At 39.4% G+C, this 14,176-nt stretch overlaps 1 protein-coding gene across 1 annotated transcript in view; it reads left to right on the forward strand.

The window, feature by feature from the left end:
- Positions 1 to 13,867, forward strand: part of Hh (hedgehog signaling protein) — a 50,437-nt gene extending 36,570 nt beyond the window's left edge. The window contains exons 2-3 of the mRNA XM_072902683.1: positions 8,722 to 8,983; positions 12,041 to 13,867. Of these exons, the coding sequence (XP_072758784.1) occupies positions 8,722 to 8,983; positions 12,041 to 12,720 (942 nt within the window). The 3' untranslated portion in view covers positions 12,721 to 13,867. The remainder of the gene's footprint in view (positions 1 to 8,721; positions 8,984 to 12,040) is intronic.
- The last annotated feature ends 309 nt before the right edge of the window (positions 13,868 to 14,176 follow it).

Genomic DNA, 14,176 nt, shown 5'->3' on the forward strand with positions numbered 1-14,176 from the left:
CTTAATTCGAGGCGCCAATCGAATAACGTGACAAATCATAGTCGCGTATCTAATCTGACATGAAAAATCGATTCGATTAAATAGAACGCGAATCGAATATGTATATATTCCGAGAGATAAATTTTATATCGGATATTTATTATTTATGCAAAGATAAATAAATATATTTCAAAATAATATGCACGAAAGAATGCGTAGATTGTGATTTAAGGATATTTAGTACCTATTTTTTAAAATATAGGAATTTAATAAAATTTGCACAGATTGTTCTGATACAAGTTCAGAAACTTATAAAAAAAACCTGGAGTTGATTCACTGAAGCAATCAAAAGTTATAAGGATTTTAATTTGCAATGAATTTACCCGTCGATATTATTATAAATATAATTATTTTGTGCATCTAATTATAAGTAAAAGTATTATATAATTATTTATATAAATAAGTATAAATATACTTATTTTTGTCCTTTTTAGCCCTTAAGTCTCCTGAGTACTCGCCGGGGAACTTCGATGTCCACAGTGGCGACATATAGTTCTGTCTCTTTCTCTCTTTTTGGAAATATGTCAGAAGCGAGAAATGACAGCCCAATTTATGTTGCGACCTACGTCGTAATTATTTGCTTTTTGCTAGTGTCGTGATGTGCAATGTATTTATGAAACTTGTGAAAATTTCTATCTTATAAAAGACCTGTGATCGTGTTGATTTAAGAGCTAAAATAGATAGAAATAATAATAGGAATTTATTCAAAATTTGCAAAAGTATAGTTTAAATATAGAGGAAATAATTGATCACATAATTTTGGTCAAGTACTGACTAGTTCAAAAGATATTGAATATAATTTTCTCAATTTCGTCCTATTATCCGAGATGACATATTATTTATTGTGAAAACGTGGCAACATAGCATTCAGCTGAGCCTTCTTTTGACATTTTAAATAACCTATCTTTTCATCTGAAGAAGCCTCTATATACAAACGTGTAAGCGAGAAACGACTAGGCCTCATGTCAATTTGCAATTTGACCAACATGAAAAATTACCACCATGTTGCCACATTTTTTTCTTCTCGGAGAAATGACAAATTATTAAATATATCAAAGAAATAGTTAAAAATCTTCTGTATTTTGTCATTATTCACTATTATAATTTTTATTCTGACATTTTAAATTACTCTGTACGAGTAAATTCTTTTATTTTTATAATTCAAATTTTGTACTGTAATGTTGAAATCGAGGTACCGTCAATGATAATAGTTTTCTCATTATAATTTAAGAAACACGAAAAGTCTCCGAAAAAAAGCAACAGAAGTTGGAAAATACATTTCTACACTCTAGCTATGAATAAATAATAAGATTTTATGCAATCTTTATAATAATCATATATTAAGATATATGAGAAAAGTATATATTCGTTAATTTCGACTACTTTTTGCTCCGATTGTAGGTGCTAAACATTCTTAATGAGAGAAACCTCTACTGTTGGAGGAAAAAGTCTTTCTCGACGATAAAGCACTGTTGCCGTAATTTCATCGCGAATATTATACTCTTACCTAGAATACTATCCGACGATCAGCGCGATTTTAAACATGCGTGGGAGAGCCACGTGATTTTCTGATTTAAGGGCACGTGACACCTTCGTCACGTGTTGTGCGTGGATGTTGTGACGGCGATTAAAACCTCGTTAGCCCGGACGCGCACCAAGCATTCCTGCGGTCCGCGTGCGAGATTTAAGACCCGTCTACAGGGTAGAGGTAAGTGGGTAGGTCCCGGAGTTCACGATGCGGCGGCGAAGGAGAGAACCCTATAGTGAGATAGGATCAGGCTGCTACATCCTGCGGGATCGCGCTGCGGAGCAGCGGTATCTAATCTGGCCACTTTCGGAGCCGCGGGTAGCCGTGTTTTGGCCGGGGATCGTGTTAAGGGGATTTACATTCATTTCGATCCTAATAACCCGATCCCTCGGATCCCGATTTGGAACACGATATCCGTTCTCTCTCCGTATATACATATATACATATATACTCCTTTCTTCTCCTCTTCTCCTTCTCTCTGCTTTTCCTTTTCCTTCCCTCGCGCGTCTCTCGTTGCCTCCTTCTCCTCCTCCTCCTTTTCCTGCGGCCGACGGCGATAAGCTCTTAAGTTAAGGGCATCGAATGTCTCCCACAACTTTCACCCCTTTATAAATTATTTCTCGTTTTTATGCCGCCTTTTCCGCAGGCCGGCTGTACAATTTGACAACAAGTATCTCTGCAGCCAAATAATCGTGTAATGTCTTTCGTCACGTTTCACGCTACTTTTTATATATTACAGAATGGTTTTTATATACATATGTAAAAGATATTCTTATACAAAAAAAATCCCTTGGTTTTAAGTCCCTAGCATTCTACGCCCAAGAGACTGTTCAAACTTTTATTACCAAACTATTACATTACATACCTTACATTTTATCTTAACCTATATCCTTAATCCTAGTTCGTCTGGGTGGACTCGAACCTGCGTTCCGCCATACTATTTGTCTCAGACAAGCCTCGGCGACGCAGCGTGCACGATCACCAAGATATTTATATATATATATATATATATATATATATATATATATATATATATATATATATAATAATATGCAAATGTGTGCAACAATTACCTTGATATTTTGTACAGGTTTAATTTGTCAGAGAATTAGAGTTGACATATAAACAAATAATATTCTCTCTTCCGTAAAGATTGCTATTCGGAATCTTGCATTTTCTCCCGCGTCTCTCGAAATATTATCTGCGTGGCGATTTGGTAGAAATTTCGTCTTAACGCGAGAGGATATCGATGACGCGACGGGCGAACGGGACCAGAAGGAGGAAGCTGTGCGGGAGATGGAGCGGTGAGAAGCGACGAGGCGTGCATTGATTGCGGTGGACGAGGCTTCATCACCCGTGGTCGCCTTCGTGGAGTGCCCGAGGTGCCTGTCGACGACGGGCCGGACGGGCGTGACGTGCCTCGGAGCCAAAATAACACGCCCCTGGTGTCTTGTCCTCCTCCTCCTCCTCCTCCTCCTCCTCCTCCCTTCTCCCTCATCCCACCACCTTCTCATCTCCTCTCCTCTCTCGTCGCCATCACCTGATCCCCCTTCGTCTTCTCTCTCCGTGGGTAATCCGTTCCCACAGACAAAAGGGCCTCGCGGTCCGTCGACTTCGATCTACCTCCGCCGTCTCGAACGTCCACCTCGCGGTCTTGTCTTCCGCTCAGGTATGTAATAAGGATGTAACATGAGCCCCCCGGGACACATCGGGGCAAGATCGGTCCCGCGACAGGTTACAACCTCCTCCGATCGTACGCGCGTGGGGATTCTCGATCGAACTTTCCAGGAAATCGCACGGAACCGCGAGAGAAAATCACGGGGATCCTTAATGAGTCTTAATAAGAAGGCGTCGCGCCTTCGTCGGGTAACTTGATTATCCCGCACACGAGAGACGAATTTACAAAACGTTTATATTCAACGACGTGCTTCGACATGAGAAGTCGTTACGATTAGCAATATGATGGGCAAGATGAACGTGTACGAGATAAATATCGAATAGAATATTTAATGTTCCCGAGATATTTGACTAATTGTATTCTGCTAATTATACGTTATATGATTGATAAACACGCTAATAAAATCTGGCGAAATACTTAAAGAATATTTTGCAGGTATTATAAAAGTTATTTTACCGCAATATTCTAAAGATATGTATATTAGATGTATATATAAGCGCTATTTTTTTTTTTTTTTTTCATAAAACTCATCGTTAATATCCGCCTGAATCTTTTGAATTTTTTTTTACTTCTTGTTGTTGCTCTTAGAGTGTCGCTATGCAGGTAAGCAGTAAGGATGTAATTCGATCCGCTAAGAGCGCAGAAACACACGACTCGAAACCACGACAGGTTGAAAATTCCTCGGCGAGATTGATTGTCACGTCGACGGGCTTCTTAGAGATCGCAAAACCGTCCGATTATGCAATCTTCAAGATTATAAAAGAGACAAGTAAACAAAAAGTTTCAATTGTACGAAATAAAAATAGAAAATAATTTTTAGTTAATGGAAAGTTGATTTTTTCATCGACTACAAACTAAAAAAAAAAAAAAGATTTAAAATCCGCTCGAATTGAAGACGTGATTCCAAGAGATTCGAGGATGGACACTCGGTTGTTTGACAGATTGCTAAAACAAAGAACGAAAGAGCGTATATTTTGTACGGTATACAAACGAAAAGAAGTCAGAGGCGCTATGAGGCGAAAGAGAATATGAAGATGAGGGGGAGAGAGAGAGAGAGAGACGAAGGGGGAAGCGTGAGATAGGTCGTTCCAGCGCAGGCGAGATTGCTCTTCAGTCGTTATTGCTGGGACCATCTAGAGAGCTCGACAAACACTCGATGCACCTCGCACGATTCTCTCTGAAAACACGACTGTCATTGTTGCCGTGTCATCTCTCCGGTCCTGGGCCATTGTCCTTCACGTGCACCGATCGCGTATCATTTCGATAATTTTCTTCGTCGGCGATTCAATCGAGACGCTTGCCAATTGCGTACGAGGGCGAAAAGAGCAGTATCGATCAAAAAATCCGCCGAAAAGTGACAATTTGGCGAGAAAAAAAAATTGACGAGAGATTTTTCGCCGTGATAATACCCCCTTTGGGAAGGAGGACAATTTCTCGGATAACGTAGATCCTCGGCGAAATCAGCGTGATCGACAAGGTGTCGTAGGGTTGCCGCCGAGGCGGAAGTGGCTTTCTGGAAGATCAGCTGACGCCTGGGCGGTTCGTTTGGTTGCGGTGAATGGAACACACAACCTCGGTGATCGGAGGCTCCTCGAACTTGGGAACGCTAGGAGAAAGGGTGGTGGTGGATCTCGCGAGAGGAGGGGAGTAAAGCAACGAGCACGTTAAAACAAGAAGATTGGAATAAAAGGTTGGCCTGGCCCCGCACGCAGGAAGGTAAAAGCCCGAAGCGGGCTGGAGCTGGAGGTGGAGAAGGAACGGAGAAGAAACCGGTGGGGGCGGGGCTCCGTCTGCTGGATGCTGGATACGGAGCCCAGTCCCCTTCTTCGTGCGCACCATCTTCCACCGTCTCGGGACGGACCCAACCCCCTTTCGAAGGAGTCCGGCATCCGGCATTCGTGGTTCCTCTCTGCTCCTGCCGTTTCTTCCACTTTAACGTGCTTCTCCTCTCTTCATCTATCCACCTCTGCCTTTTCTCTCTCTCTCTCTCTCTCTCTCTCTCTCTCTCTTTCTCTCTGCTCCTTGACCTCCACACCCTCGGCCCTCGGCCAGCGTCTCCCCGACTGTTCGGACGTCGTTTGTCTCGACGTTCCGCTCCTTTGTTCTCGACAGTCCCGTCGACGTTATTTGCGATCTAACGAGCCGTAACATGCAGCGGGGGCAATTAGTTACCGCGCGCCGAACAGGGAAATTAATATTGCTTTCGCGTCGCTATACCTTGATTATATACCAAGCAAAGTCGCGCGAGAGTTAACACGAGTTTACCGAATACCGTTTAAGCGATAAGATACGAAATATGTAAACGAGGTGTAAGCGACATACGCTCCGTAATTAGCGGTTATCGAAGCGAGCGCAATGACGGAGAGATAACAGGCAGCATCCTTCGCGTCACCGTCATTTTTCGCGGCTACCGGCTGTCCACTCTTCGATCACGTGTTTACATTTTATTCAGAAATTTACTATGATTTTACTCTCCATCTCCTATATAGTACACACACTCTCTTCTATACGAATTTAAATTTCATGTCGTTAATCTCTCGTGCTGGTATTAAAAATGACAATATTTTCTTAAAGAAAAGCATTTTCACTCTCACATCTCTTCAACAGATTTTCCATCGAGATGCAGTTTTGCGTATTAAAACCCTGCGGCTTTCCTTTTATACTTTGCTTGTTTCCGGAATGTTCAAGCACTCATCGGAGCTCTCTCTCGACTAAAGTTTTTTTTTTTTTTTTTCAATTTCTGCCCACTTCTTCGCGTAATGCTCTCCCTGTCCCTAATGTATTACGAGCCGGGCCATTTTTTACCTCAAATGGATTTTCATAAGACCCGACATTCTCTTGGCTTTGCGCGCGCGCGCACGCACTCTCTTTCTCATCCCATTATATCCCTCTATCTCTTCAACTCCGCCAAAATATTTGTAAATAGATGTAAAGTCTGGGAGGGGCCCAGGGGGTATCCCGCTGCGTGAACAAGGCTCCCCATAGCGCTCCACGGCCGATATATCTCTCGGGCCCTTCACCATTCTTCCCTCTCTTTAGACAAGACTCCTTCGCAGCCTTTTATACCCTCCTCCTCATCCTCCTCTCTTCCTTTTCTTCTCTTCTTCTTCTTCTTCTTGACTTCCACCGTCATTCTCGTGCTCTATTACCTCTGTTCTCATCATACGGCGCGAGGGCTAAGCTACACGAAAGCCGAGAGCGCATGAGAAAATTTTGTGGATTGATTTTTGATCGTAATCTTCGCGCGCGCGGAGAATATTTGGTAATATCTGGTAGCATCGAGAGAGAGAGATACGCGCATTCCTGCATCTAAAAATCTCCTTTCTATAATCGGCTCGGCGACACTTTTAAATCTACAAAATGTATTCGATTTCTCTTCGGTAAAATAATCGATTCAAATCAATATTTGACTTTCACGTGCCAGAAATAGCGACCGACGTCCTGGCTATGTTGCGGTCTGAAAACCGGTGCAGCTTCGGTTGTAAATTTTGTGGAAATGCATCACGCGCGCGAGGAAATTAAAATCGTTTATCGAGCGCGAATTTATACGCGGATGTACCTTCACGGATATACAAATCCCGTTCACACAGAAGATCCGTTTGAAGCGTTCATATTCACGGGGATATTCTAAATGAAAAATTCATCCGACAGCCGGCGCGGCGTTGCGATCGCATTTGCAACAATCGCGTGCACGTGGCGGTGAAGGTTTTCACGCTCACGCGGATCGAAAGGCTCCGAGGAAATAAAAGGAGAGCGAGGAGGGCAGGGGACGTGCGCGGGACCGGTATTCGCAGTCAATAGAAGCTAATTGCCGCAAGGAAAGCTGCAAAATTCGTGGACATTGTTAGCTTCGTTTCATTCTTGGTTCAGCGTCGAACAGGTCTCATTGTGGCGGCCGCGAGCGGATCGCGAGCCGCTTCGTGTCCGGCAAACCATCGGCGGTTGCGTACCGCCATTGAGGTCCATTGTGAATGAAAAGGAGTGAGAAGAGAGAAAGAGAAAAAGAGGGAGGGAGGGAAAGTAATATATATATATATATATATATATATATATATATATATATATATATATATATATATATGTATATATTACATGCAGGCCTCTTTCGAATGTATAAATATCGCGCGAGCGGCAATTTTTTTAAGACCGATTCCTCGACGAGTAGCTTTCGCCTCTCTTGGCAAAACTCGAACGAGCCCTTCTTTTTTTTCTGGTCAACTGGGAATGAAAGGAACGAGAGAGAGAGAGAGAGAGAGAGAGAGAGAGAGAGAGAGAGAGAGAGATAGGGAGAGGAGAGAATCCCCGAGCGAGTCGCTCGATTCACAGATGGGACGCGCGTTGACGCGATTCATCCGCATGCCCGGTCATCCGCATGATACGGCCCTGCGTGGGCGATTGCCCTCCGAGAATCGATTTGAACGCGGGCCCTTCGACAATGCCGCGGCTCCGGTCAATGGAGAGACTTCCCTTTGCGCGCTTTAGCTTCTCGCGCCCTCGATACGCCGCGTTCCGGATTAAGCCCGGGGTTTAAGCCGTGGGTCTCCTCCGCCTCGCTATTGGGTCCTGTCTCAACAAGTCGTTCCGTCCGCGCGCTTCGTTACGAGAGAGAGAACGGCTATTGATTCACCGCGGCCTGGCACCGCCTGGCTTGTCGATACACAGGTAGACAATAAGAGAGAAGTGACTTTGGACAAGAGAGAGAGAGAGAGAGAGGAGAGAGGATCAGCGTGACCGAATGGTTCTCGACGTCTCGGGGCCGTATTTATATATACACTCCTGTTTGTCCGTTGATTCGCCACGGACTTGGGCCCGTTAAAGTCTCTTGAAGATTCTCGGGATCGATCTCATGACCGGTCAAAACACGCATTCGTTTTCCTCATAGCGGTTCCCGCGGCCCTGGAGAATCCCATCGCTCTCTCTATCTACCTGACGCCACCGGTCACGAGGAAGACCCTCCTTTTTCCGCGCGCGCACCGTGAAATCGACTTGAATTCCACGACTGGACCATGTCGCGCGATGTTTTCAAATGCGACGGAAATCGCATTAAGCAGAACCTTCCGGAAAAGCATTCTTCGTTCGAAGGAAAAAGCTAGCTTTAACCCTACATTTCTGAATATATTGATTTAAATCCCAACTCTGACTAAAAATAGGTACGAAAATACAAGAAGAGATGCGTATAAATATATATATGTATAGTGTATAGTATACTTTAGATATTAATCTTTTTAAGATACATTTTGATACCTGCTAAACTTTAGTAAGTAAAATATATCACAAAGAAAAATAAGTGTAAGAAAAAATATTATTGATGAAATTCTTTCTCACTTCCTACTTTTCATTCAAATTAAAATGCAGTATTAAATTAATTCATTAAAAATTATAAATTTTTGGCTTTTCCACTCATCGATCAGACATCACTATCACTGGTGGAGTCTATCAATCTGTTACCAGTCTGATAAGCTATAACATGTTACAGAGGTGTAAGGAAAAGCTCAACGCTTTGGCAATCTCGGTGATGAACCAGTGGCCGGGAGTGAAGTTGAGAGTGACAGAGGGGTGGGATGAAGATGGCGTACACCAAACGGATTCCCTACACTACGAGGGACGAGCTGTCGATATAACGACAAGTGATCGAGATCACTCCAAGTACGGGATGTTGGCGAGACTCGCGGTCGAGGCTGGTTTCGATTGGGTCTATTACGAGTCTAGATCCCACATTCATTGCTCCGTCAAGTCTGGTTAGTATTTACTATCAACTCATTGAAAATTTATTTTCACATTTAAAACTGCATGTATAAGTTAAATGTGCTTTAATTGTCTCAAATTACATATTTGAGGAACCTATTTAAACGAATATTAAGAAGCGCGATAAATGTGCAGAAAGCATGCATAGATTTTAATTGCGATTATTTTTCGTTAATACCCACGTAAACACCGATTATACAACGCTAATAAAGATGAGCGTATAAACTACTGGACTGACAGTCATAATGACGTCGTTTAATGCAATAAAGATGCTAAGTCGGTACAGTTGTAATATAAAGCCGTTTAATGGAATATTAAAGTCATGCTGTTTTTATAGTTACGAGTAACAAAGTGACTTGATACTTTGAGAGAGTACATATCATATACATATGTATACTTAATAATCTACATGTTATCACAATTTAACTCTACATTTGATTTTATATATTTTTTAAATTTATTTTTAAATTAAAAAATTTCATAAATTATCTTATTTATTTTTAAATATGTTATAAAAAATCATTGATTTTTTTCAAACCAAAAATTATTTCATTATTATATATATATATATATATATATATATATATATAGATTATTGAATATTACATGCGTTTGTGTGCAATTATTTATTTTTATCGATATTTAAAGATCGATGGTAAAATTCGAAATTTGTGGATATTCGCCAAATTAAAAAACTGACAATGAATTAGATTCGATTATTCTCGTCGAATTTCATTCCAGTTCAATGATCGATAAATTGGAGTAATTTGAATGAATTTCGTTTACCTGAATGTTAAATGTTACATGAATGTTTCAATTATTTTCGATTTATATTTCTTGTACATTTAAACATAAAATTTCAATTTAAGAGTATTAAACGATCTCTTCAAAGATTTTTTTTTAATTACACAGTTAACAAAAAACTTTATTAAGAGGTTTCCATGTAGTATCCATAGTATTATTATTTTTGTTGAATGAATATTCTCTCGGATTAATTTTTTATCCACATAAAAAAAACTATAGTATTATACTTTTTTGAATAGAGTATTGTTAGATTATAATATTTTGTGTTACTCTTAAAAAATTATAGTATGTGTTTTTAAATGTAAAATAATTCTCAACTACGAAAAGCTTGTTTGAATCCACCAATCAACATCATCTCTAGCATTCACTTATTTTGATCCGCGCGTATTTACCTTTATTAGCAATCAGCAGTTCGTGTTCGTTTCAAGCCATGGTCTCGGGTGTCTCGAATTTCAAAATAAATGCACAATAAATCACAAGGCGTGCCTGTCGGTCCGAATTAAAACCGAGCGTTAAAATTGCCGCGAAATCGATACGCGTCGATGCTCAGGAGAAAGGCAAACAATGGAATGAAGGTGGAAGCCGAAGAGTGTGACAAAAAGTGCGAATGTGACTTACGCGTGTCGCGCGATTTTAACGCTTCGCCAATTTTCATCGTAATCGCCTTAATCAACTTAAACGATCACGAAAATTTAACGATACCTGTCATTTTGCATTATATGCTATCGACGTAGCTTTCACCTCGTAACATTCATAATGTATTCTCGAAAAATTGCAGGAAGGTTGAAGAGAATTATAATTTTCGAAAATTTTCTTACATTTATAAATTCTATCATTTTTTTTTTACTTACAAGGAAAAGGTTGGAAGTGTCCCCCTCCGATTTTAATCACCCAGGTAGCACATGTTCGTTTTATAAACGTATCCAATATTTTTTAACCGTCAAGCACCAATAAGAAACGTTTCAACAGAAACATTTTTAAAATCATGGTTTAAGAAATGTATTTTTGACGTTTCTATAAATAGAACAAAAATTAATTTTTTAATTCAAAATTATATATATACACATTATTAAGATTGTACTTATTAAGACGATCCCCAGATAGCACAGAAAATTAAAAGATGACGAAAAGTTGTCTTTTTTAAGTTATCTTTCTACCAAAAAAAGTCATTTTTTAAAAGATGTCTTCTAAAAGTCATAATTAATTTTAGTCGACGAAAAGATGTCTTTTTGATCATCTTTTCGACAAGACAAAAAAGATCTATTTTATAATACACGTGTTCCTTTATTTGCCGCTACGTGGCATATTCAGACTTAACTATAACTCGTATTCAAGTTTTCATAACATGTATATAAAGCCTAAAGAACAGGTACTAAAAGTATAATTTGAATTATGTCTTTTTTGTCAGTTTGACTTTTGATGTAATCTCGACAAGAGATTCAGAACACGATAAAAATAGATCGATTATATCCATATGTACATTATTTTATTGAATTTGTGAATAAACAAATTTTTCACAAATAAAAGAAAAAACCGTATTTTGACAGTTTCTTAAACGTTTTTTTTTTTTGTTAGAAAATGACGTTTCCCTTAACGTTTTTTAAGTGGACATTTTAAGCAATCAGAAACGTTTTTAAGAGCCGGTTTTAAAACGTTTTTGAAACGAATATGTGCTACTTTGGCACTCTCTTGAAAAAAATTGGTTTTTATATTTCTGAGCGAATACCGTCAAAACAATAAAAGATATAAAAAAAGTTTCCAATAAGAGTTTTATAGTTTTTAATGTACTTTAAAACTGCATAATTAGATTTTTCAAAAAATGAAGAAAGGAAGGAGGATTTCGAAAAATATAACATTTTAGAAAAATCTGATTACGCAGTTTTAAAGTACATTAAAAACCATAAAACTTTTATTCGAAACTTTTTTTATATCTCTTATTGTTTTGACGGTATTTGCTCAGAAATATAGAAACCGATTTTTTTCAAGAGGGGGTTAGGTTTTACCCCCTTAACGGCCGTAAGAGCACATATAAAAAAATACGTGTCTTCTATTTTGACCTAGACTACAACATATTCAAAGCTCATTAAAATTGGAGGGGGACACTTCTAACCCTTTCCTTGTTAGATTCCTCGTTAATATGTGATTTTAATCGGCTTTGTCATATTTAAAAGTTTAGGAAATCAATAAGCAACAATCAATTTGATTCTTATATTCTCTATTTTATATATCTTATGTTTTATTTTCAGAATCGTCTTCAACGGGCAAATCCGGTGGTTGCTTCCCCGCAAAGAGTCTGATCAGAACGGAGAACGGCGGTACAAAAACGCTGGACGAGTTGCATCTGGGCGACCGCATCGCCGCCTTGAACTCCCACGGAGACATCGTGTACAGCGAGGTGATCGCCTTCCTGGATCGCGCCTCGTCCGAGACACGGCAGTTTGTCCGTTTGACGACAGAATCTGGCCGAGTGCTCACGTTGACCCCGGCGCATCTGGTGCCCGTGGAGGGTCGTTCGTCGATATTCGCCGCCAAGGTGCAGCCCGGCGACAGGGTCCTCGTGAGGGATACCGCCGCGACAAACGACACGGACAGCCATCTACGTTGGGACAAGGTCGTTGAGACGAAGCTAGTGCTCGAGAAGGGTGTATACGCGCCGCTAACGACGGAGGGTACGCTCGTAGTGGACGACGTCGTGGCGTCCTGCTACGCCGTCATCGACAGTGAGACGGTGGCGCATTACGTCTTCCTACCGCTAAGAATCTGGAGCAGCGTCACGTCCTTCTTCGTGCAAAGGTTGGACGACGTGTCAAATGTCAAAGGACGAAACAAGGACTCCCACCCAACGAAGGAGGGCGTCCATTGGTACGCGTCGATGCTCTATTCGCTATCTACCTACGTGCTGCCATCTAAGATGCTCTACAATTGAAATCTCGCAAACATTGATGTTGCTTGCGGCTCGAGTAGAATCATCGAGGATTAGGCTCGAGTGCTTGACGCAAGTGAGGCGTGTTGTAAAGATTTTTCGACGCTGGAGCCTCTCGAACTTTAGTGATTTGATTAATCGTCAAAGTGTCGTCGAGGCACTCGAGCCTCTTTTTTTTTTTTTTTTTTTTTTTTTTACAGATCGTCAGATCGTGGATTCAAATTACACGCGTGTCGTCAAAGACAGTAATGTATAACCGTGACGATTGAATTCCCATTCGTGAGGGAAACGTGTGTATCTGTAATACGCAAGAAAAAAAAAAAACGTCGTTTCAAACGAGAGAGTTGGCCAGTGAGACCTATCCGTGTTCATCGAATGATGTGTAGTATATTAGATTCATAGGACGATATAAAAAGAAATGAATAAAAAAAAATAAAGCTTTAGAGAGAATCGAAGCTTTTCTCTTTAATATAATATAATATCTCCTTTGTTCCTTATATACGAAAGCGCTCGCGAATCGTGTGTATCTTGTTCCGCATATTTGTGTATGAAGTTATATAAGAAAGTGTTGAATCATTGAATTTTCTGTCATAACGTTATTCCAATCAATTTTTAATGTACGATGCAGCAAGAATGAGTCTATATTTAAATATATACATTGTAATTAATTCAAAGAGACGGAGAGAAGTATATCTTAAGAGGATTTATCCGATCCTCTCTTTTAGGAATAAAAATTATTGTACATAGCCCACTTTTCTCTTCACTTCATCTAACGCAATCAGAAGGGGATGTAATCTGCTTCGATTTTTCATTTCATTAACAAACATCGCTCTTGTATCCATTTATATATTTAATGTTATAGATCCGAAATTGTAACTATAAATCTGTGTTCAGTTACTACTACACTTTCTTGCAGTCCTTGTATTTAAAATAAGACAATTGTAGATTTAACGATTTCAAAGGAGAGAAATAAAAGCGACTAGATGCAGAAAGTGCAACTGAAACGAACAGATTTTATAGATATTTCGTTGTCAATACATCGGTTAGCAATTATGACAGTAACTATCGAGTACCTTTTCGTTGTATAGTAATGTTAAATCGTATCGCGTTACTGTCATATTATTATTGTCACAACAATCGTCAATTATAACCAACGTAAAAGTTAATTAATTAATTATTTTAATAATATAAAAACTATTGTTACTGAAAAACTTAAATTATCTATATAAAATATTATATATTATTATATATATATATTATATTATTATATTATTTTCGATTATATTATTATTATTATTATTATTATTATTATTATTATTATTATTATTATTATTATTTGTATATTGTAGCGCACAAACAAATTTATAAATTATGTATATATATCCCGAAAAAAAGATTAAATTACCTTATTAACGAGCACATCATCGTGTGTCATTATTTGTTGTATACTCTGTGTCGT

This window comes from Anoplolepis gracilipes, chromosome 11 (genome assembly GCF_047496725.1).
Source record: "Anoplolepis gracilipes chromosome 11, ASM4749672v1, whole genome shotgun sequence".
Classification (NCBI taxonomy): Eukaryota; Metazoa; Arthropoda; class Insecta; order Hymenoptera; family Formicidae; genus Anoplolepis; species Anoplolepis gracilipes.